Consider the following 26211-nt stretch of genomic DNA (forward strand, 5'->3'; position numbering starts at 1 on the left):
GTTGTGGAGTCAACATTAGTCAGAAATAGCATTATAAATATTCACTTACCTTTGATGATCTTCATTAGAATGCACTCCCAGGAATCCCAGTTTCACAATAAAGGTTTTGTTTGTTCGATAAAGTTCGTCATTTATGTCCATGTACCTCCTTTTGTTTGGTAAACAAATCCAAACGCGCGCTCAAGTCCATCCGAAAGTTTGGACGAAAAGTCCCAAAAGTTATATTACAGGTCATAGAAACATGTCAAACGAAGTATAGAATCAATCTGTAGGATGTTTTTATCATAAATCTTCAACAATGTTCCAACCGGAGAATTCCTTTGTCTGTAGAAAAGCAAGGTTCTAAAGACTGTTGACATCTAGTGGAATCATTAGGAAGTGCAAAACGATCTCACAGACATTGTATATTGTAATGGCAATAAGTTGAAAAACTACAAACATCAGATTTCCCACTTCCTGGTTGGATTTTTCTCAGGTTTTCATCTGCCATATGTGTTCTGTTATACTCACAGACATCATTCAAACAGTTTTAGAAACTTTGTAGTGTTTTCTATCCAAATATACTAATAATATGAATATATTAGCATCTGGGACTGAGTAGCAGGCAGTTTACTCTGGGCACACTTTTCATCCAAAAGTGAAAATGCTGACCCCTAGCTTAATATTGGCAGGATGGTTTGATAAAAAAAAACAAATAGATTTGGAGGAACATCAACACATCTGCTTCCAGGCTGCTAGCAAGCTGCAGTTTTTATTGTAGTTAGCCCAGCTAGCTAGCTGCAGTTTTTATTGTAGTTAGCCCAGCTAGCTAGCTGCAGTTTTTATTGTAGTTAGCCCAGCAAGCTAGCTGCAGTTTTTATTGTAGTTAGCCCAGCAAGCTAGCTGCAGTTTTTATGTAGTTAGCCCAGCTAGCTAGCTTATTAAAATCTCCTTCTCTGGCATTGTGTACTGCGTTCCTCCTCACTCTGTCTCTCCTGTCTCTCCGTCTTCAGGCTGCGTGTGACCCTTGACCCCAGCCTCAACCGTCTGGTGGAGAGGAACGTGTTCCGGTGTGGCTCTCAGCTACGACATGTTACCTTTTCACCCGGGGAGTCTGTAGAGGAGGAGGGGGGAGGAGGGAGGACTTACAGGCTGGTGAGTGTGGAGGTGGCTGGGGACGAAGGGGGGATGGAGGGGCTGACTCCCGGGGTGGAGGTGGAGAGACTGCCATGGTACGGAGCCCAACCAGATCCAGAGAGAGACCCAGGATCCCATCCAGCAGACCCAGCCCTAATCCCAGACCCAGTCCACCTAGAGAGGGCCCAGGCCCCCAGCTTGCTGCCCCTCAGGGCCAGGAGAAGCTGCTATCTGCCCCTCTGGAACAACCAGGACTACAGTGGACCAGCCTGGAGGGAGACCCCCAACTCAGACGACTCAGAGGACTCGGACCAAGACGAAGAGGGTGCGTAGTAGTTTTAGTACAGAGCAGGAGTGTGTTCTCTCTCCAGGTGTGTGTGTGTTTTGTCTCTCCAAGTGTGTGTGTTGTCTCTCTCCAAGTGTGTGTGTGTGTGTGTGTCTGTTGTCTCTCTCCAAGTGTGTGTGTGTTGTCTCTCTCCAAGTGGGTGTGTGTTGTCTCTCTCCAGGTATGGGTGTGTGTGTGTGTGTGTTGTCTCTCTCCAGGTATGTGTGTGTGTTGTCTCTCTCCAAGTGTGTGTGTGTGTGTGTGTGTGTGTGTGTGTGTGTTGTCTCTCTCCAAGTGGGTGTGTGTTGTCTCTCTCCAAGTGGGTGTGTGTTGTCTCTCTCCAAGTGGGTGTGTGTTGTCTCTCTCCAGGTATGGGTGTGTGTTGTCTCTCTCCAGGTATGTGTGTGTGTTGTCTCTCTCCAGGTATGTGTGTGTGTGTGTTGTCTCTCTACAGGTATATGTGTGTGTGTGTTGTCTCTCTACAGGTATATGTGTGTGTGTGTTGTCTCTCTACAGGTATATGTGTGTGTGTGTTGTCTCTCTACAGGTATATGTGTGTGTGTGTGTGTGTGTTGTCTCTCTCCAGGTATGTGTGTGTGTGTGTTGTCTCTCTCCAGGTATGTGTGTGTGTGTGTTGTCTCTCTCCAGGTATGTGTGTGTGTGTTGTCTCTCTCCAGGTATGTGTGTGTGTGTTGTCTCTCTACAGGTATATGTGTGTGTGTGTTGTCTCTCTACAGGTATATGTGTGTGTGTTGTCTCTCTACAGGTATATGTGTGTGTGTGTTGTCTCTCTACAGGTATATGTGTGTGTGTGTTGTCTCTCTACAGGTATATGTGTGTGTGTGTTGTCTCTCTACAGGTATATGTGTGTGTGTGTGTTGTCTCTCTACAGGTATATGTGTGTGTGTGTGTGTCTCTCTACAGGTATATGTGTGTGTGTGTGTGTCTCTCTCCAGATATATGGTATATGTGTGTGTGTGTGTTGTCTCTCTATGGGTATATGTTTGTGTGTGTGTGTGTGTGTGTGTCTCTCTCCGGGTATATGTGTGTGTGTGTTGTCTCTCTACAGGTATATGTTTGTGTGTGTTGTCTCTCTACAGGTATATGTGTGTGTGTGTGTGTTGTCTCCTCCAGATATATGTGTGTGTGTGTGTGTGTGTTGTTTCTCTCCAGATATATGTATGTGTGTGTGTTGTCTCTTTCCAGATATATCTGTGTTGTCTGTCTCTAGATATATGTGTGTGTGTGTGTGTGTGTGTTGTCTCTCTCCAGGTGTGTGTGTGTTGTCTCTCTCCAGGTATGTGTGTGTGTGTTGTCTCTCTCCAGGTATATGTGTGTGTGTGTTGTCTCTCTACAGGTATATGTATGTGTGTGTTGTCTCTCTACAGGTATGTGTGTGTGTGTGTTGTCTCTCTACAGGTATGTGTGTGTGTGTGTTGTCTCTCTACAGGTGTGTGTGTGTGTGTTGTCTCTCTACAGGTATGTGTGTGTGTGTGTTGTCTCTCTACAGGTATGTGTGTGTGTGTGTTGTCTCTCTACAGGTATATGTGTGTGTGTGTTGTCTCTCTACTGGTATATGTTTGTGTGTGTTGTCTCTCTACTGGTATATGTGTGTGTGTGTGTTGTCTCTCTCCAGATATATGTGTGTGTGTGTGTTGTCTCTCTCCAGATATATGTGTGTGTGTGTTGTCTCTCTCCAGGTATATGTGTGTGTGTGTTGTCTCTCTCCAGCTATATGTGTGTGTTGTCTCTCTCCAGGTGTTCGGGCTACAGTGACGCTAGCTGAACTGCAGGAGGACTTCCTGTCCCGTAAGGGCGGTGCCACAGTGAGGAGGGGTGTGGCCAGGGGTCTGCTGGTGGTGCGAGTTCTAAACAAGTCCAGAGTGATGTATTATGGGAAATCCGACAGCAATTGTGAATGCCCTTATAAGGTTAGTACATACAAACATATACACTACCAGTCAAAAGTTTGGACACACCTACTCATTCAAGGTTTTTCTTTTCTTACTACATTGTAGAATAATAGTGAAGACATCAAAATTATGAAATAACACATATGGAATCATGTAGTAACCAAAAAAGTGTTAAATCAAAATTAATTTTATATTTGAGATTTTTCAAAGTAGCCACCCTTTGCCTTGATGCCAGCTTTGCACACTCTTGGCATTCTCTCAACCAGCTTCATAAGGTAGTCACCTGGAATGCATTTCAATAAACAGGTGTGCCTTCTTGAAAGTTAATTTGTGGAATTTCTTTCCTTATTCATACTTTTGAGCCAATCAGTTGTGCTGTGACAAGGTGGTATTTAAAAAAATTGCCTTTTTTGTTAAAAGACCAAGTAAATATTATGGCAAGAACAGCTCAAATAAGCAAAGAGAAACGACAGTCCATCATTAATTTAAGACATGAAGGTCAGTTAATCCGGAAAATGTCAAGTGCAGTCGCAAAAAGCGCTATGATGGAACTGGCTCTCATGAGGACCGCCACAGGAAAGGAAGACCCAGAGTTACCTCTGCTGCAGAGGATAAGTTCATTACAGTTAACTGCAGCTCTGATTGCAGGCCAAATGCTTCACAGTGTTCAAGTAACAGACACATCTCAACATCAACTGTTCAGAGGAGACTGCGTGAATCAGGCCTTCATGGCTTTGCTGCAAAGAAACCACTACTAAAGGACACCAAGATGAGACTTGCTTGGGCCAAGAAACACAAGCAATGGACATTAGACCGGTGGAAATCTGTCCTTTGGTCTGATGAGTCCAAACTTGAGATTTTTGGTTCCAACCGCTGTGTCTCTGTGAGACTCAGAGTAGGTGAACAGATGATCTCCGCATGTGTGGTTCCCACCGTGAAGAATGGAGGAGGAGGTGTGATGGTGTGGGGGTGCTTTGCTGGTGACACTGTCTGTGATTTATTGAAAATTCAAGGCACACTTAACCAGCATGACTACCACAGCATTCTGCAGCGATACGCCATCCCATCTGGTTTGCTCTTAGTGGGACTATCGTTAGTTTTTCAACAGGACAATGACCCTTACACACCTCCAGGCTGTGTAAGGGATTTATGACCAAGAAGGAGAGTGATGGAGTGCTGCATCAGATGATCTGGCCTCAACGATCACCCAACCTTAAATAAATGGACTTAATAAAGGCATCACCAGTCACTTTAAATAACGCCACTTTAATAATGTCTAAATATCCTACATTACTCATCTCATACGTATATACTGTATTCTATACCATCTACTGCATCTTGCCTATGTCGTTTGGCTATCGCTCATCCATATATTTATATGTACATATTCTTATTCATTCCTTCACACTTGTGTGTATAAGGTAGTTGTTGTGAAATGGTTAGATTACTTGTTAGATATTACTGCACGGTCGGAACTAGAAGCACAAGCATTTCGCTACACTCGCATTAACATCTGGTAACCATGTGTATGTGACCAATAACATTTGATTTGATTTGACCTCAACCCAATTGAGATGGTTTGGGAGTCAGACCACAGAGGGAAGGAAAAGCAGCCAACATGTGCTCAGCATATGTGGGAACTCTTTCAAGTCTGTTGGGAAAGCATTCCAGGTGAAACTGGTTGAGAGAATGCCAAGTGTGTGCAAAGCTGTCATCAAGGCAAAGGGTGGCTACTTTGAAGAATCTCAAATATAAAATCTATTTTGATTTGTTAACACTTTTTTGGTTACTACCATGTGTGTTATTTCATAGTTTTCATATCTTCACTATTATTCTACAATGTAGAAAATAGTAAAATAAAGAAAAACCCTTGAATGTGTAGGTGTGTAAACTTTTGACTTGCACTGTATATTTAATAGTGCAGGTAGTCTAGTGGTTTGAGCGTTGGACTAGTAACCCGGTAGGTTGTTTGACTGGTACTGACCTCATATTCTCTCTCTGTCTGCTTTTCTCCCCTTTTCTTCTCTTCCTCTCTTTCCTAGGCGGTGTTGGAGGTGTGTGATGTGTCAGGGTGTGTGTGTGTGTGTGTGTTGTGGAACAGTGTGTGTGTGTCGTGGTATGGCAGACTGAGACCAGGTCAGGTATTGAGAACGAGAGGCTTCAGAGTCAAGGAGAGCTACGACAAGAGAGACAACCAACATATAGGTAACACTAGAGACCACCGACATAGCGGTAACACGAGAGACCACCGACATGGAGGTAACACTAGAGACCACCGACATAGAGGTAACACTAGAGACCACCGACATAGAGGTAACACTAGAGACCACCGACATAGCGGTAACACTAGAGACCACCGACATAGCGGTAACACGAGAGACCACCGACATAGCGGTAACACGAGAGACCACCGACATAGAGGTAACACTAGAGACCACCGACATAGCGGTAACACGAGAGACCACCGACATAGCGGTAACACGAGAGACCACCGACATAGCGTTAACACTAGAGACCACCGACATAGCGGTAACACTAGAGACCACCGACATAGCGGTAACACTAGAGACCACCGACATAGCGGTAACACGAGAGACCACCGACATAGCGGTAACACGAGAGACCACCGACATAGCGGTAACACTAGAGACCACCGACATAGAGGTAACACTAGAGACCACCGACATAGAGGTAACACTAGAGACCACCGACATAGCGGTAACACTAGAGACCACCGACATAGAGGTAACACTAGAGACCACCGACATAGAGGTAACACTAGAGACCACCGACATAGCGGTAACACTAGAGACCACCGACATAGCGGTAACACGAGAGACCACCGACATAGCGGTAACACTAGAGACCACCGACATAGAGGTAACACTAGAGACCACCGACATAGAGGTAACACTAGAGACCACCGACATAGCGGTAACACACAGTAACACACACACTGTAACACATAAACTGAGTGCACAAAACATTAGGAACACCTTTCTAATATAGGGTTGCACCCCCCCCCCTCAGAACAGCCTCAATTTGTCGGGTCATGGACTCTACACAGTTTTAAAAGTGTTCCACAGAGATGCTGGCCCCATGTTGACTCCAATACTTCCCACTGTTGTCAAGTTGTCTGGATGTCCTTTGGGTGGATCATTGATACACACAGGAAACGGTTGAGTGTTACAAACCCAGCAGAGTTGCAGTTCTTGACACAAACCGGTGCACCTGGCACCTTCTATCCTACCCCGTTCAAAGGCACTTACATATGTTGTCTTGCTCATTCACCCTCTGAATGGCACATGTACACAATCCATGTCTCAATTTACTCAAGGCTTAAAAATCCTTCTTTAACCCGTCTCTATCCTCTTCATCTACACAATTTGAAGTGGATTTAACAAGTGACATCAATAAGGGATCATATGTTCTGGATTCACCTGGCCAGTCTGTCACGGAAAGAGCAGCTGTTAATGTTTTGTAGGGGCCCAACTTTTTTTTTTTTTTTGGGGTCATCTGAAGCTAATCTCTTCATTTCAACACTATTCACTATGACCTATGGCCCTTCCAGCAGCCTCTCTTTATAACAACATCAAGTCAACAGAAATGCCCCCAGTCATCATCAAGATAAGAGATCATTGTTACATATGTTTAAGAGATTGATAAGACTGAACTAGATCAAAGGTAATTCAATAATCAATATTAACCTTTAACCAATAGTCTAACAACTCTCTTAAGAGTCAGGACTACCGGGCCTGATGACACCTTTAACCAATAGTCTAACAACAAAGACTTGTGTTTATTAAGACATCCTCTGTATCACATTTCAGGCAGATCCCCCAGCCAGACCCCCCCCCAGCCAGACCCCCCCCAGCCAGACCCCCCCAGCCAGACCCGTCCCAGCCAGCCAGACCCGTCCCAGCCAGCCAGACCCGTCCCAGCCAGACCTCTCCAGCCCCCCCCCCCCAGCCAGACCGCCAGACCGCTCCAGCCCCCCCCCCCCAGCCAGACCCTCCCCCAGCCAGACCGCTCCAGCCCCCCCCCCAGCCCCCTCCCCCAGCCAGACCGCTCCAGCCAGCCACCCCCAGCCAGACCCGTCCCAGCCAGACCCGCCAGCCTCCCAGCCAGACCCCCCAGCCAGACCCCCCAGCCAGACCCCCCAGCCAGACCGCCCAGCCAGACCCCCACCAGTCTAGTCAATACCTCAACTCTCTCCGCGACCCCCACCAGTCTAGTCAATACCTCAACTCTCTCCCCGACCCCCACCAGTCTAGTCAATACCACAACTCTCTCCCCGACCCCCACCAGTCTAGTCAATACCACAACTCTCTCCCCGACCCCCACCAGTCAATACCTCAACTCTCTCCCCGACCCCCACCAGTCAATACCTCAACTCTCTCCCCCGACCCCCACCAGTCTAGTCAATACCACAACTCTCTCCCCGACCCCCACCAGTCAATACCTCAACTCTCTCCCCGACCCCCACCAGTCAATACCTCAACTCTCTCCCCGACCCCCACCAGTCAATACCTCAACTCTCTCCCCGACCCCCACCAGTCAATACCTCAACTCTCTCCCCGACCCCCACCAGTCAATACCTCAACTCTCTCCCCGACCCCCACCAGTCAATACCTCAACTCTCTCCCCCGACCCCCACCAGTCAATACCTCAACTCTCTCCCCGACCCCCACCAGTCAATACCTCAACTCTCTCCCCGACCCCCACCAGTCAATACCACAACCAGTCAATACCACAACTCCCCGACCCCCACCAGTCAATACCTCAACTCTCTCCCCGACCCCCACCAGTCAATACCTCAACTCTCTCCCCCGACCCCCACCAGTCAATACCTCAACTCTCTCCCCGACCCCCACCAGTCAATACCTCAACTCTCTCCCCGACCCCCACCAGTCCAGTCAATACCTCAACTCTCTCCCCGACCCCCACCAGTCCAGTCAGTACCTCAACTCTCTCCCCGACCCCCACCAGTCAATACCTCAACTCTCTCCCCGACCCCCACCAGTCCAGTCAGTACCTCAACTCTCTCCCCCCGACCCCCACCAGTCAATACCACCACAACTCTCTCCCCGACCCCCACCAGTCAATACCTCAACTCTCTCCCGACCCCCACCAGTCAATACCTCAACTCTCTCCCCGACCCCCACCAGTCAATACCTCAACTCTCTCCCCGACCCCCACCAGTCCAGTCAATACCTCAACTCTCTCCCCGACCCCCACCAGTCCAGTCAGTACCTCAACTCTCTCTAACTACTTTTGTTCTGCTTTCTCTCCAACGGTACATCAACTGGTGAAAGCTAGCTAAGTTCATTCACTTCTGTTGAAACGGGATAAAAGGCTGCAAAATATTTCCATACAAACAGCTGTTAGCGATATGAGGTGGCTATTACTACTATCTGATCGATAAGGCTGATCTGGCTGTGGCAGCTACTCGCTAGCTAATTCATTCACCTCGGTTATGGAACATGAGCTAACGTTTACATGTCAGTTACACTACTAGCTCAGCACTGGGAATAAACGCTAGTTGTCTAGTTTTTCTTCTTCTGTCAAGTGAAACAACAGTTAGCCAGTTTCTGCTCCGCCTACTTTTACAATTCGGAGCGCAACACTTTAACACCGTCAGCAGTTGCCTCTTCGTCTCTCCCGTGCTGGTCCAGCGAGCCTTTCAGGAGCTTTGCCTTCACACAGCCTGTCAGCCCGCTCTGTGGTGTCCACGCAGTCTTAAATCCAGCACACACACACACACACACACACACTCCAGATCTACTGAAAGGAGTCAGAACACTCTCTCTCCCTCCATCAGAGATCAGTCTAAACTCCAGGAACCCGTCAGCTGAGATCTCTATCGTCCCAGAATTCTCTCTGTCTGCTGACGTCCGTTTGCTACGTCCCTCCTACTCCTTCTGCAATGGGTAGGACGTCACGTACACACACACACACAACTGTGTTAGAGATGTGGATTTAATCACCATGGAAACCCTGTCTTCTAATCTCCATGTTAACCCTGACTTCCTGTCTCTAACAGGAAGGATCTCCTCAGCTGTCCCCACGGCAACATCTGTGATGTCATCGGCCTGGTGGTGTTCTCTGGCCGGCCTGAAAGAATCAGGAGCAAGGGTGGGTTACCATGGTGACGATGTTTGATGATGGTCAGGGGCGGACATAGTGATTCGGATGGCCCAGGCAGAGGCCAGTCGGACCCCTCCCCCCCAAAAATAAATAAATAAATAACATGTTATGGGTTTTATAGAAGAGACATGTCATTTAACTGTAAAGATGTGTTACCTTTGAATTTGCCATGAACACGATCAGTCATGTCACTTCTAAAGTAGATGACCTTTGCACGCTCATCCAAAACAATTCCAGCATCCCAACTGTGCACCCGCAAACTTTCCTTCAATTCGCAAGTGGCTAAAACCATCTCATCGGAGAAAGCATCCGAGCAAGGGAACAGCGCCGTGCTCTTTATGATACGATGGCTACACATACAGGACCTTCAGAAAGGATTCACACCCCTTGACTTTTTCCACGTTTTTGTTAGACTGAATTAAAATTGAGTACATTTAGATTTTGTCACTGGCCTCTACACACAAAACACCATAATGTCAACGTGGAATTCTATTTTTAGAAACTTGTATCCATAAAAAAGGAAAATCTGAAATGTCTTGAGTCAATAAGCATTCCAACCCCTTTGTTTAGCCCAGGAGTTAACAAGTCATATTTATTTAACTAAGCAAGTCAGTTTAGAACAAATTCTTCTTTACAATGACAGCCTACCAAAAGGAGAATGACCTCCTACAGGGACGGGGGCATTAAAAATATAGATATAAATACAGGACAAAACGCACCACGACAACACAGCAAGGCAGCAACACATGACAACACAGCATAGTAGCAAGAACAACATGGCACAAATATTATTGGGCACAGACAACAGCACAAAGGGCAAGAAGGTAGAGACAAAAATACATCACGTGAAGCGTGCTTTGTTGAAGCACCTTCGGCAGCGATTACAGCCTCGAGTCTTCAAGGGTTCCCGTGTGGCGTAGCGGTCTAAGGCACTTCATCTCAGAGCTTACAGAGTCAATGTGGAGGCTATATACATGGGGTTACGGTACAGAGTCAGTGTGGAGGCTATATACTGGGGGTACCTGTTACAGAGTCAATGTGGAGGCTATAAACAGGGGGTACCGGTACAGAGTCAATGTGGAGGCTATATACAGGGGGTACTGGTACAGAGTCAATATGGAGGCTGTATACATGGGGTTACGGTACAGAGTCAATGTGGAGGCTATAAACAGGGGGTACCGGTACAGAGTCAATGTGGAGGCTATATACAGGGGGTACTGGTACAGAGTCAGTGTAGAGGCTATATACAGGGGGTACCGGTACAGAGTCAATGTGGAGGCTATATACAGGGTATTACGGTACAGAGTCAATGTGGAGGCTATATACAGGGGCTACTGGTACAGAGTCATTGTGGAGGCTATATACAGGGAGGGGTACAGAGTCAATGTGGAGGCTATATACAGGGTATTACGGTACAGAGTCAATGTGGAGGCTATATACAGGGGGTACCGGTACAGAGTCAATGTGGAGGCTATATACAGGGTATTACGATACAGAGACAATGTGGAGGGTATATACAGGGTATTACGGTACAGAGTCAATGTGGAGGCTATATACAGGGGGTACCGGTACAGAGTCAATATGCGGTGGCACCGGTTAGTTCAGGTAGGTAGAGTTAATTGAAGTGACTAGATGACAACAGAGAGTGGCAGTGGTGTGGAGAGGGGAGGGGGGCAATGTGAATAGTCTGGGTAGCCATTTGATTAGATGTTTGGGAGTCTTATGGCTTGGGGGCAGAAGCTGTTTAGAAGCCTCTTGGACCTAGACTTGGCACTCCAGTCCTGCTTGCCATGCTGTAGCAGAGTGAACAGTCTATGACTTCATGACTGGAGTCTCTGACCATTTTTAGGGCCTTCCCCTGACACCGCCTGGTATAGAGGTCCAGGATGGCAAGAAGCTTGAGCCCGGTGATGTACTGGGCTGTACCCACTACCCTCTGTAGTGTCTTGCGGTCGGAGGCTGAGCAGTTGCCATACCAGGCCGTGATGCAACCAGTCAGGATGCTTTCGATGGTGCAGCTGTAGAACCTTTTGAGGATCTGAGGATGTTGAGGGATATTGTTATTCTGGCACCACCTGGCCAGGTGTCTGACCTCCTCCCTATAGGCTGTCTCATTGTTGTTGGTGCTCAGGCCTACCACTGTTGTGTCATCAGCAAACTTAATGATGGTGTTGTAGTCGTGCCTGGCCACGCAGTCGTAGGTGAACAGGGAGTACAGGACGGGATTGAGCACGCACCCCTGAGGGGCCCCCGTGTTGTGGATCAGCGTGGCGGATGTGTTGTTACCTGCCCTTACCACCTTGGGCGGCCCGTCAGGAAGTTCAGGATCCAGTTGCAGAGGGAGGTGTTTAGTCCCAGGATCCTTAGCTTATTGATGATCTTTGAGGGCACTATGGTGTTGAACGCTGAGCTGTAGTCAATGAATAGCATTATCACATAGGCGTTCCTTTTGTCCAGGTGGGAAAGGGCAGTGTGGAGTGCAATAGAGATTGCATCATCTGTGGATCTGTTGGTGCGGTATTTAAATTGAAGTGGGTCAAGGGTTTCTGGGATAATGGTGTTGATGTGAGCCATTACTAGCCTTTCAAAGCACTTCATGGCTACAGAAGTGAGTGCTACGGGTCAGTAGTCATTTAGCCAGGTTACCTTAGTGTTCATGGGCACAGGGACCATGGTGGTCTGCTTGAAACATGTTGGTATTAGAGACTCGGACAGGGAGAGGTTGAAAATGTCAGTGAAGACACTTGCTAGTTGGTCAGTGCATACACGTCCTGGTAATCCATCTGGTCCTGCGGCCTTGTGAATGTTGACCTGTCTTAAGGTCTTACCCACATTGGCTGCATAGAGTGTGATCACACAGTCTTCCGGTTCAGCTGGTGATCTCATGCATGTTTCAGTGTTATTTACCTCTCAGTGAGCGTAGAAGTAGTTTAGCTCGTCCGGTAGGCTCGTGTCACTGGGCAGCTCTCGGCTGTGCTTCCCTTTGTCGTAATGGTTTGCAGGCCCTGCCACATTCGACCGGCGTCATAGCCGGTGTAGTACAACTCGATCTTAGTCCTGTCTTGACGCCTTGCTTGTTTGATGGTTCGTCGGAGGGCATAGCGTGATTTCTTATAAGCTTCCGGGTTAGAGTTCCACTCCTTGAAAATGGCAGATCTAGTCTTTATCTCAGTGCGGATTCTGCCTGTAATCCATGGTTTCTGGATGGGGTATGCACGTACAGTCACTGTGGGGACTGTGACGACATCTTCGATGATGAAGCCAGTGACAGATGTGGTATACTCCTAAATGCCATTGGATTAATCCCGGAACATATTCCAGTCTGGGCTAGCAAAACAGTCATGTAGCTCAGCATCTGGTCCAGAGTTATTTTCTCTCTGGTTGCACTTTTAACATGATGATAGAAATTTGGTAAAACTGATTTAAGTTTCCCTGCATTAAAGTCCCCAGCTACTCGGAGCGCTGCCTCTGGGTGAGCGTTTTCTTGTTTGCTTATGGCAGAATACAGCTCATTCAATGCTGTCTTAGTGCCAGCCTCTGACTGTGGTGGTATGTAAACAGCTACAAAGAGTATAGATGAGATCTCTCTCGGTAGGTAATGTGGTCTGCAGCTTATCATGAGATACTCTACCTCAGGCGAGCAAGAACTCGAGACTTCCTTATATATCGTGCACCAGCTGTTTACAAAAATGCATAGTCCGCCACCCCTTGTCTTACCAGACGCTGCTGTTCTATCCTGCTGATACAGTGTATAACCAGCCAGCTGTATGTTGATATTGTTGTCGTTCAGCCACGACTCCGTGAATAAGTTATTACAGTTTTAATGTGCTGTTGGTAGTTTAATCTACCCATTAACTCGTCCATTTTATTGTCCAAAGATTGCATGTTTGCGAGCAGAATTGAGGGGAGTGGGGGTTTATTCGATTGCCTCCGACTCCTCAGAAGGCAGCCCGCCCTCCGGCCTCTCTTTCTCCGCCTCCTCTTCATCCAGATCACTGGGGTCGGGGCCTGTTCCCGAGGGAGCCTTATGTCCTTCACCTCCTCTTCATGCAGATCACTGGGGTTGGGGCCTGTTCCCGAGGGACCTTATGTCCTTTGGCTCAGAGTCGTGAAAGAAGAAAAAGGATTCTGCTAGTCTAGGGTGAGTAATCGCAGTCCTGATGTCTAGAAGTTATTTTCGGTCATAAGAGACGGTAGCAGCAACATTATGTAAAAAAAATAAGTTATAAACGAACAAAAAAACACAATCGGCTCAGAAGTCATAGGTGATGATATCAGCCTCTTCTGCCTAATGGTAAGTCACTGGTGGTGATATCTGCCTCTTCTGCCTGATGGTAAGTCACTGGTGATGATATCTGCCTCTTCTACCTGATGGTAAGTCACTGGTGGTGATATCTGCCTCTTATACCTGATGGTAAGTCACTGGTGATGATATCTAGTTATCAAATCAATTCTCTATGTTTATTTTAATTACACAATTCAACGAATGTAAATTTAACTAGGAAGTTGGGGCACCACGGGAACATGTTATTTATAGAGTGTCAATTTCCCCAATATAACTCTTCAGATGCTTTCATCGATTACAGTCACTTATTAATGTATTATTACCGCATCAGTTCTCATTACCGAATGTCGCAAACCCTTGGATATCTGCACCAACCCTAGCATAGAATCATGAATCTGCAATATACAAATGGGCTTAATTATTTATTTACTAACTAACTTAATCACATAATTTCATAAACACACAATAGGTCATACATTGGTTACTACATGATACAAAGAAAAAGTCCCTAGCGGACCAAACTGATATGACGGCTTGGTAGACAAAGGGGTGGGGACTGCTCAAAAGCGGGAGACTCATAGCTGATAACTACACTCATAGAGAATAACTACAGTAGTCTACTATAGTCTGTAACATGGTAGACAAAGGAAAGGGGTGGGGACTGCTCAAGAGCGGGAGACTCATAGCTGATAACTACACTCATAGAGAATAACTACAGTAGTCTACTATAGTCTGTAACATGGTAGACAAAGGAAAGGGGTGGGGACTGCTCAAGAGCGAGAGACTCATAGCTGAAAACTACACTCATAGAAATCGCTAGTACTTTGAATATGAACAACCGCTCATTCGAAAATAAATGGCAATTTACATATTTCCGAGTGTATGTCTTGTTGTCTCCCTCTGTGGTCGGCCGGTCCATCTGCTGGAGAGAGTAGACAGAAAAGTCTCTGGTTGTGTTCATAATGGATACGTCAGGCGTACCCAATGTTGTCGCATATGATTGATGTTTCGGCGGCTGCCTGTATTCTTGTCCTAGGCTTCGTACATTTCCAGCTACACACGGTTAGTTTGACATCCTAGGATTTCTTAGCCAATGCTCCACGCTGTATGGTCTTGTCCTTTGGTAGAGTTGTAGTGCCAACCACCTCATATTTTCTGGTCTTAGAAATTCATGTGTAGCTTACACCGTGGTTTGCGTGGTCCAGTGGCCTATATAATTGTAGCCATCCGTCCCGGCGTTCTCTGACTTAATGTAAATTTAGTCAGAAGTGGGTTTTATACTCTGTGGAAGAAGGGGCGGTTCCACGATGTAATGTCTGGCCTCACGGGGGCGTGGCCACTGACTCGTTCACTTTTTTATATGAAGAACAATTCTCATTTAGAAGGCTAACATTACATCTTTTCACAAATAGTTTCATATTCAGTCATTAATTTTATCCAACATCTAGATGTGAGTCTGATCATTGAAAACACAAGCAGAGATACAGTCATGTGGGTCTCCTGTCTTTCATGAGGTCACCAATTGAAACAACTTTGACAGGATTGTTCTTTAAATATCCACAGACCATTCCCACATTCTCAAAAATATGAATATTGTTTAATTATCCAAACTTCTGATTGTCCAAGTGTCTCTCTGTGTTCCACAGTTTACATTCCAACCTCGAACACTACAGAGCAGAGGGGTATTTTACAACCGCCATACAACAGTCCCCCCCCCCCTCCCCCTGAGAGAGAGCACACTGTAGAGAGGACCCACTGATGGTGACTGATGAGGATGGTGGTGACGATGATGGTATCTTCCTCATGCAGATGGACAGGGTAAAGAGCTGTTGGAGTATCGGTGGCTCCGATTGGAAGACGGGACTTCTGATCAACCAATCATGATAAAGCTCTTCTCAACGTCTCAACCAGAGACACACAACAAGATACTCCCACGTGAGATAATACACACACACACACACACACACACACACACACACACACACACACACACACACACACACACACACACACACACACACGGACTCCTCCTATACTCTACTCATGCCTCCCCTCAACTCTCTCCCTCTATCGCTCTCTCAATTCAATTCAACTTAAGGGGCTTTATTGCCTTGGGAAACATATGTTATCATTGCCAAAGCAAGTGAAATAGATAATATACAAAAGTGAAATAAACAATAAAAATGAACATTACACTCACAGAAGTTCCAAAAAGAATAAATACATTACAAATCTTATATATTATGTCTATATACAGTGTTGTAACGATGTACAAATGGTTCAAGTATAAAAGGGAAAATAAATAAACATAAATATGGGTTGTATTTACGATGGTGTTTGTGTAACGTGACTGGTTGCCGGGAAGTCAGGCGCAGGAGAGCAGAGATGGGTGATAACAGGAGAACTTTAATATCCTCCCTGGCCCAAAGGCACAGGCGAGGCAGCACAAAGCACAACCACGGTAACAAGAACTGGATTAAACAAAACAAACAAACCTAGCGCAAGACAGCCTGCAGTGTAACACCTTACACAAAGAACAATTCCACACAGACATGGGGGAAACAGAGGATTATACATTTAGTCTGATGAGGGAATGTGAACCAGGTGTGCGGGAAAACAAGACAAAACAAATGGAAAAGGAAAGGTTGAAGTCGTGACAGTTTGTTCTTCACTGGTTGCCCTTTTCTTGTGGCAACCGGTCACAAATCTTGCTGCTGTGATGGCACACTGGAATTTCACCCAGTAGATATGAGAGTTTATCAAAAGTGGGTTTGTTTTCAAATTCTTTGTGTATCTGTGTAATCTGAGGGAAATATGTCTCTCTAATATGGTCATACATGGGGCAGGAGGTTAGGAAGTGCAGCTCAGTTTCCACCTCATTTTGTAGGCAGTGTGCACATAGCCTGTCTTCTCTTGAGAGCAAGGCTATGCTCACTGAGTCTGTACATAGTCAAATATTTCCTTAAATTTGGGTCAGTCATTCTGCCACTGTGTACAGTACAGTTGTGTTCGAAAGTTTTGAGAATGACACAAATATTAATTTTCACAAAGTCTGCTGCCTCAATTTGTATGACTGCAATTTGCATATACTCCTGAATGTTATGAAGAGTGATCAGATGAATTGCAATTAATTGCAAAGTCCCTCTTTGCAATGCAAATGAATCCCCCAAAAACATTTCCACTGCATGAAAAAAGCTTGTCCGGAGAAGACAAGGTGAGCGCTACCAACAGTCCTGTGTCATGCCAACAGTAAAGAGTCCATTCATGTGTGGGGTTGCTTCTCAGCCAAGGGAGTGGGCTCACTCACAATTTGCCTAAGAACACAGCCATGAATAAAGAATGGTACCAACACGTCCTCCGAGAGCAACTTCTCCCAACCATCCAGGAACAGTTTGGTGACAAACAATGCCTTTTCCAGCATGATGGAGCACCTTGTCATAAGGCAATGGAGCATGATGCAGCACCTTGTCATAAGGCAATGGAGCATGATGCAGCACCTTGTCATAAGGCAATGGAGCATGATGGAGCACCTTGTCATAAGGCAATGGAGCATGATGGAGCACCTTGTCATAAGGCAAAAGTGATAACTAAGTCGGCAGCAAACTTTGTGGAAATTAATATTTGTGTCATTCTCAAAACGTTTTGCCACAACTGTACACTCTGTTTAGGGCCAAATACCATTCTAGTTTGCTCAGTTTTTTTTTGTTAATTACTTGACACATTGGAAAGAATATTATTTTTGTTTTCTCATGATTTGGTTTTGTCTAATTGTGTTGCTGTCCTGGGGCTCTGTGGGGTCTGTTGTGTTTGTGAACAGAGCCCCAGGACCAGCTTGCTTGGGGGGCTCTTCTCCAGGTTCATCTCTCTGTAGGTGATGGCTTTGTTATGGAAGGTTTGGGAATCACTTCCTTTTAGATGGTTGTAGAATTTAACAGCTCTTTTCTGGATTTTGCTCATTAGTATCGGAAAAATTCTGCTCTGCATTATTTGGTGTTTTACATTGGATTTTTTTTGCAGAATTCTGCATGCAGAGTCTCAATTTGGTGTTTGTCCCATTTGGTGAATTCTTGGTTGGTGAGCGGACCCCAGACCTCACAACCATAAAGGGCAATGGGTTCTATAACTGATTCTTTATCTTTCTCTGTGTCTCTCTGTGTCTCTGTAGTATCCGTAGTGGTGTGTACCAGACTCCAGATGGTTGGAGATTCATCCTGCTGTTACCTCACCAACACTACCTACACACAGATCTACTGCACAGGTAACACACACGCTACCTACAAACTACGAGCACACAGCTCAGACACCCATGCACACCCCACAAGACACCCATGCATACCCCACAAGACATGCCACCAGAGGTCTCTTCACAGTCCCCAAGTCCAGAACAGACTATGGGAGGCGCCCAGTACTACATAGAGCCATGTACATTACATACATAATAGTAGAGTAGGGGCCTGAGGGCACACACTTAATGTGTTGTGAATGTATTGTAATGTTTTTAAAATTGTATAACTGCCTTAATGTTGCTGGACCCCAGGAAGAGTAGCTGCTGCCTTGGCAGGAACTAATGGGGATCCATAATAAACCCCAGGAAGAGTAGCTGCTGCCTTGGCAGGAACTAATGGGGATCCATAATAAACCCCAGGAAGAGTAGCTGCTGCCTTGGCAGGAACTAATGGGGATCCATAATAAACCCCAGGAAGAGTAGCTGCTGCCTTGGCAGGAACTAATGGGGATCCATAATAAACCCCAGGAAGAGTAGCTGCTGCCTTGGCAGGAACTAATGGGGATCCATAATAAACCCCAGGAAGAGTAGCTGCTGCCTTGGCAGGAACTAATGGGGATCCATAATAAACCCCAGGAAGAGTAGCTGCTGCCTTGGCAGGAACTAATGGGGATCCATAATAAACCCCAGGAAGAGTAGCTGCTGCCTTGGCAGGAACTAATGGGGATCCATAATAAATACAAATACACACACACTACCTACACACACATAAACACACGCGCACACACACACACACACAGGTCTACTGTACTGGTAACACACATTCCCAGTTCTTGATGCTGATTGGTTAACCTCTAGGTTCTGGCCACCACTCAGTGATGCCCTACAGGAAGCTCCACCCAGTGCGTCAGTTTGTCCGATGGCTGCGGAGCGTGGATGACAGACAGGTGTTGAGCAGGGCTGTGGTTGGTGGATACTTCATCTACCCGCCCCCTCCCGTCTCCCTGGAAGCCTACATGAAGAACAGAAAAGGTATGACTGAGTTTCTAGTTTATCGGTTAGTTGATGTAAATTCAGCAAAAAAGGCCCTTTTTCAGGACTCTGTCTTTCAAAGATAATTAGTAAAAATCCAAATAACTTCACAGATCTTCATTGTAAAGGGTTTAAACACTGTTTCCCATGATTGTTCAATGAACCATGAACAATTAATGAACATGCACCTGTGGAACGGTCGTTAAGACACTAACAGCTGACAGACGGTAGGCAATTAAGGTCACAGTTATGGAAACTTAGGACACAAAAGAGGCCTTACTACTGACTCTGATAAACACCAAAAGAAAGATGCCCAGGATCCATGTTCATCTGCGTGAACGTGTCTTACGCATGCTGCAAGGAGGCATGAGGACTGCAGATGTGGCCAGGGCAATACATTGCAATGTCCTGTGAGACGCCTAAGGGAGAAAAAAAAAAGTATTCAATGGAAAGTCAAATTGTATGCTCCGAATACAACAGGTGAAACATATGAGCATTTAACCAACAATGCAATTAAAAAAAAGAATAATAGTAAGGCGTAAAAGTAACAAGTAATTAAAGAGCAGTAAAATAACAACAGCGAGACTTTATACAGTCAATGTGGAGGCTATATACAGGGTATTACGGTACAGAGTCAATGTGGAGGCTATATACAGGGTATTACGGTACAGAGTCAATGTGGAGGCTATATACAGGGGGTACCGGTACAGAGTCAATGTGGAGGCTATATACAGGGGGGAACCGGTACAGAGTCAATGTGGAGGCTATATACAGGGGATACCAGTACAGAGTCAATGTGGAGGCTATATACAGGGGGTACTGGTACAGAGTCAATGTGGAGGCTATATACAGGGGGTACCGGTACAGAGTCAATGTGGAGGCTATATACAGGGGGTACCGGTACAGAGTCAATGTGGAGGCTATATACAGGGGGTACCGGTACAGAGTCAATGTGGAGGCTATATACAGGGAGTACCGGTACAGAGTCAATGTGGAGGCTATATACAGGGGGTACCGGTACAGAGTCAATGTGGAGGCTATATACACGGGGTACTGGTACAGAGTCAATGTGGAGGCTATATACAGGGGGTACCGATACAGAGTCAATGTGGAGGCTATATACAGGGGGTACTGGTACAGAGTCAATGTGGAGGCTATATACACGGGGTACTGGTACAGAGTCAATGTGGAGGCTATATACAGGTTAAACGGTACAGAGTCAATGTGGAGGCTATATACAGGGGGTACCGGTACAGAGTCAATGTGGAGGCTATATACAGGGGGTACTGGTACAGAGTCAATGTGGAGGCTATATACAGGGGGTACCGGTACAGAGTCAATGTGGAGGCTATATACAGGGGGTACTGGTACAGAGTCAATGTGGAGGCTATATACAGGGGGTACTGGTACAGAGTCAATGTGGAGGCTATATACAGGGGATACCGGTACAGAGTCAATGTGAAGGCTATATACAGGGGGTACTGGTACAGAGTCAATGTGGAGGCTATATACAGGGGGTACCGTTACAGAGTCAATGTGGAGGCTATATACAGGGGGTACCGGTTCAGAGTCAATGTGGAGGCTATATACAGGTTAAACGGTACAGAGTCAATGTGGAGGCTATATACAGGGGGTACCGGTACAGAGTCAATGTGGAGGCTATATACAGGGGGTACCGGTACAGAGTCAATGTGGAGGCTATATACAGGGGGTACCGGTACAGAGTCAATGTGGAGGCTATATACAGGGGGTACCGGTACAGAGTCAATGTGGAGGCTATATACAGGGGGTACAGAGTCAGTGTGGAGTCAGTGTGCGGGGGCACCGGTTAGTCAGGCTGATTGAGGTAATATGTACATGTAGGTAGAGTTAAAGGGACTATGCATAGATAATAAACAGAGAGTAGCAGCAGCGTAAAAGAGTGGTTGTGGGGGCACACGATGCAAATAGCCTTGTAACCATTTGGTTACCTATTCAGGAGTCTTATGGCTTGGGGTTAAACTGTTGAGAAGCCATTTTGTCCTTGACTTGGCACTCCGGTACTGTTTGCCATGCGGTAGTAGAGAGAACAGTCTATGACTGGAGTGGTTGAGGTCTTTGACAATTTTTAAGGCCTTCCTCTGACACCGCCTGGTATAGATGGATGGCAGGAAGCTTGGCCCCAGTAATGTGCTGGGCCGTACGCACTACCCTCTGTTGTGCTTTTCGGTAGGAGGCCGAGCAGTTGTCATACCAGGCAGTGATGCAACCAGTCAGGATGCTCTCGATGGTGCAGCTTTTACCCCAAGCCATAACACTCCTGAACATTTAACCAATGGTTACCCGGACTATTTGCATTGTGTACCTCCCCCCTCTTTTATGCTACTGCTACTCTCTGTTCATCATATATGCATAGTCACTTTAACCATACCTACATGTACATACTACCTCAATCAGCCTGAATAACTGTCTGGATGTAGCCTCTCTACTGCTACTCTCTGTTCATCATATATGCATAGTCACTTTAACCATACCTACATGTACATGCTACCTCAATCAGCCTGAATAACTGTCTGGATGGAGCCTTGCAACTCTTTTTTCAATTGTCTTTTCACTGTTGTTTTTCTTCTTTACTTACCTACAAAAAAACACACCTTTTTTTCGCACATTGTAAGTAAGCGATTCACTGTCAGGTCTGACCTGTTGTATTCGGCTCACGTGACAAATAAACTTTGATGTCTTAATTAGCTTACTCTGGATTTCCAGCTCATACATTCAGCACCAGTCAAAAGTTTGGGCACCTACTCATTCCAGGGTTTTTCTTTATTTTTTACTATTTTCTACATTGTAGAATAATAGTGAAGACATCAAAACTATGTAATAACACATATGGAATCATGTAGTAACCAAAAAAGTGTTAAACAAATCAACATATATTTGAGATTCTTCAAAGTTGCCTTTGCCTTGATGTCAGCTTTGCACATGTTTATATTTTTGTTCAGGTCTTCTGTTTCTTACTGTGTGTGTAGGTGAACTAGGTCTGCTGAGAGGGGCGGAGCTAAAGTGGGAGGCGGAGCGACTTCAGTACAGAGAGAGACGTAGCTTCTGTATCCAGGCAACCATCACCATGGTTACTCACTGCCATAGAGGAAAGGTAACTAACACACTTCCCAGGACCACCCGTAAAATGTACGCATTCATGATTAAGTTGCTTTGGATAAAAGGGTCTGCTAAATGGCCTTTGTTATTCGGGTGGTTGGTTCACCCATTCATACAGTATGGGGTAGGGGTTAGGGGTTAAGGGTTAGGGGTTAAGGGTTAGGGGTTAAGGGTTAGGGGTTAAGGGTTAAGGGTTAGGGGTTGGAGTTATGGTTGGGGTTAGGGGTTAAGGGTTTGGGTTTGGAGGTTAAGGGTTGGGGTTAGGGGTTAGGGGTTACTGGGGGTTAGGGTTAAGGGTTAGGGGTTTAGGGTTAGGGGTTAAGGGGTTGGAGTTAGGGTTAAGGGTTGGGGTTAGGGGTTACTGGGGGTTAGGGTTGGGATTAGGGTTAGGGGTTAAGGGTTAGGGTTTAGGGTTAAGGGTTGGGGTTAGGGGTTACTGGGGGTTAGGGGTTAGGGTTGGGATTAGGGTTAAGGGTTAGGGGTTAAGGGTTAGGGGTTGGGATTAGAGTTAGGGTTAAGGGTTGGGGTTAGGAGGGTTAGGGGTTAAGGTTGGGGTTAGGGGTTAACATGACCTTTATTAAATATAAAGCCTCTTGTCTTTTTTTTTTTTTTTTTACATAAATGCTCCAAAATTCACAACAAGTGACGTTAACTGATTTAAGATTATCTCCTAAAACAAAACGTAAAGTATCTCCTAAGCCTGTGTTTTCTACGGACCTTATTTTCAGTGTTTATCCCCCTACATAACAAAAAAAAAAATACATTTCCCCATAGGCTTTGTCTAACCATGGTGGAGTTGGTGCCTACAAAAAGAAGCCATTATTGCTCTTATTTAGTTGGAATGATAGTCTGTATGTTCTGTCTCCTTTAGGAAGACCAGTGTCTAGTGTGGATAGACAGACCTGCTGCTTTCTCTCCTCGTATCTCTCCCTCCTCTCCTCGTATCTCTCCCTCCTCCCCGCGTATCTCTCCCTCCTCTCCTCGTATGTCTCCCTCCTTTCCTCGTATCTCTCCCTCCTCCCCTCGTATCTCTCCCTCCTCCCCTCGTATCTCTCCCTCCTCTCCTCGTATGTCTCCCTCCTCCCCTCGTCTCCCTCCCTCCTCTCCTCGTATGTCTCCCTCCTCCCCTCGTCTCCCTCCCTCCTCTCCAGGCTCGTCAGTCAAATTGAGTCCCAGGCTTCTGATGCTGAGAGCAGGGTAAGACGCACACTGCTGTATAGAGTTTTATATATATATATATTATTGTGTGTTGTAGGTTAGGTGTTATTATGTATATATTATTGTGTGTTGTAGGTTAGGACTCAGCAACAGTAAATCCCCAAAGAGAAAACTTTTCAGCAGTGCTGGACCCCCCAGGAAGAGGTGTGTAAATATATAGTCTGTGTATATATAGTGTGTGCATATACAGTGGGGAGAACAAGTATTCGATACACTGCCGATTTTGCAGGTTTACCTACTTACAAAGCAGGTAGAGGTCTGTAATTTTTATCATAGGTACACTTCAACTGTGAGAGACGGAATCTAAAAAAATCCAGAAAATTACATTGTATGATTTTTAAGTAATTAATTTGCAAAAAAAAGCCATATCGCAGACTGGCCAATAAAAATGAAGATTAAGATGGGAAAAAGAACACAGACACTGGACAGAGGAATTCTGCAAGCATCCCGGAGTCGCCTCTTCACTGTTGACGTTGAGACTGGACAGAGGAACTCTGCCTAGAAGGCCAGCATCCCGGAGTCGCCTCTTCACTGTTGACGTTGAGACTGGACAGAGGAACTCTGCCTAGAAGGCCAGCATCCCGGAGTCTCCTCTTCACTGTTGACGTTGAGACTGGACAGAGGAACTCTGCCTAGAAGGCCAGCATCCCAGAGTCTCCTCTTCACTGTTGACGTTGAGACTGGACAGAGAAACTCTGCCTAGAAGGCCAGCATCCCGGAGTCTCCTCTTCACTGTTGACGTTGAGACTGGACAGAGGAACTCTGTCTAGAAGGCCAGCATCCTGGAGTCGCCTCTTCACTGTTGACGTTGAGATTGGACAGAGAAACTCTGTCTAGAAGGCCAGCATCCTGGAGTCGCCTCTTCACTGTTGATGTTGAGACTGGACAGAGAAACTCTGCCTAGAAGGCCAGCATCCCGGAGTCTCCTCTTCACTGTTGACGTTGAGACTGGTGTTCAGGGCGGAAAGTATTCAGACCCCTTGACTTGTTCCACATTTTGTTACTTTACAGCCTTATTCTAAAATGGATTAAATTGTTTGTTCCTCATCAATCTACCCCCAAAAAGCAAAAACAGGTTTTTAGATTTTTTTGCATATGTATTAAAAATAAAAAACTGAAACATCACATTTACGTTTTTATTTTATTTCACGAAGTCAGTTTAGAACAAATTCTTCTTTACAATGACAGCCTACCAAAAGGAGAAAGACCTACGGGGACGGGGGCATTAAAAATATAGATATAAATACAGGACAAAACACACCACGACAACACAGCAAGGCAGCAACACATGACAACACAGCATAGTAGCAAGAACAACATGGCACAAATATTATTGGGCACAGACAACAGCACAAAGGGCAAGAAGGTAGAGACAAAAATACATCACGTGAAGCGTGCTTTGTTGAAGCACCTCTGGCAGTGATTACAATGTGCTTAGGTTCATTGTCCTTTTGGAAGGTGAACCTTCACCCCAGTCTGAGGTCCTGAGCACACTGGAGCAGGTTTTCATCAAGGATCTCCCTGTACTTTTCTCCGTTCATCTTTCCATCGATCCTGACTAGTCTCCCAGTCCCTGCTGCTTAAAAACATACCCACAGCATAGTGCTGCCACCACCATGCTTCACCGTAGGGATGGTGCCAGGTTTCCTCCAGATGTGACACTTGGCATTCTGGATGGTTTGCCCTTCTGGAACGTTCTCCTATCTCCACAGAGGAACTCTGGAGCAAGGGTTCTCGCTCAGACCAAGCCCCTTCTCTTCTCCCCCGGTTGCTCAGTTTGGCCGGGCGGCCACCTCTAGGAAGAGTCTTGGTGTTTCCAAACTTCCTCCATTTAAGAATGATGGAGGCCACTGTGTTCTTGGGGACCTTCAATGCTGCAGACATTGTTTGGTACCCATCTCCAGATCTGTGCCTCAACACAATCCTGTCTCTGACCTCTACAGACAATTCCTTTGACCTCGTGTCTTGGTTTTTGCTCTGACATGACTGTCAACTGTGGGACCTTATATGGACAGGTGTGAGCCTTCTCAAATCATGTCCAATCAATTGAATTTACCACAAGTGGACTCCAATCAGGTTGCAGAAACATCAAATCTCATAGCAAAGGATCTGAATACTTATGTAAATAAGGTATTTCTGTGTTTATTTTGTTATTTAGGGGTATTATGTAGATTGATAAGGGAAAACATTTTAATCGGTTTTAGAATAAGGCTGTAACAGATCAAAATGTGGAATAAGTCAAGGGATATGAATACTTTTCTAATGCACTATGTATTCAAATCAAAAAATATATATATATATTTGTCACATACACATGGTTAGCAGATGTTAATGTGTGTAGCGAAATGCTTGTGCTTCTAGTTCCGACAATGCAGTAATAACCAACAAGTAATCTAACTAACAATTCCAAAACTACTGTCTTATACACAAGTGTAAGGGGATAAAGAATATGTACATAAAGATATATGAATGAGTGATGGTAAAAGAGCAGCATAGGCAAGATACAGTAGATGGTATTGAGTACAGTATATACATATGAGATGAGTATGTAAACAAAGTGGCATAGTTAAAGTGGCTAGTGATACATGTATTACATAAAGATGCAGTAGATGATAGAGTACAGTATATACGTATACATATGAGATGAATAATGTAGGGTATGTAAACATTATATTAGGTAGCATTGTTTAAAGTGGCTAGTGATATATTTTACATCCTTTCCCATCAATTCCCATTATTAAAGTGGCTGGAGTTGAGTCAGTGTCAGTGTGTTGGCAGCAGCCACTCAATGTCAGTGGTTGCTGTTTAACAG

General features: G+C 45.6%; 1 protein-coding gene across 1 annotated transcript in view; it reads left to right on the forward strand.

Annotated features, from left to right (window-relative positions):
* The window catches only part of si:ch73-71d17.2 (RPA-related protein RADX), a 44269-nt gene that overhangs the window by 8774 nt on the left and 9284 nt on the right, over nucleotides 1–26211 (forward strand). Inside the window, 11 exon segments of the mRNA XM_064932849.1 lie at nucleotides 993–1441; nucleotides 3200–3372; nucleotides 5397–5559; nucleotides 9176–9284; nucleotides 9398–9489; nucleotides 15596–15721; nucleotides 17952–18044; nucleotides 18870–19043; nucleotides 22052–22176; nucleotides 23053–23378; nucleotides 23475–23543. Of these exon segments, the coding sequence (XP_064788921.1) occupies nucleotides 993–1441; nucleotides 3200–3372; nucleotides 5397–5559; nucleotides 9176–9284; nucleotides 9398–9489; nucleotides 15596–15721; nucleotides 17952–18044; nucleotides 18870–19043; nucleotides 22052–22176; nucleotides 23053–23378; nucleotides 23475–23543 (1899 nt within the window).

This window comes from Oncorhynchus masou, chromosome 23 (genome assembly GCF_036934945.1).
Source record: "Oncorhynchus masou masou isolate Uvic2021 chromosome 23, UVic_Omas_1.1, whole genome shotgun sequence".
In the NCBI taxonomy this organism is placed as follows: Eukaryota; Metazoa; Chordata; class Actinopteri; order Salmoniformes; family Salmonidae; genus Oncorhynchus; species Oncorhynchus masou.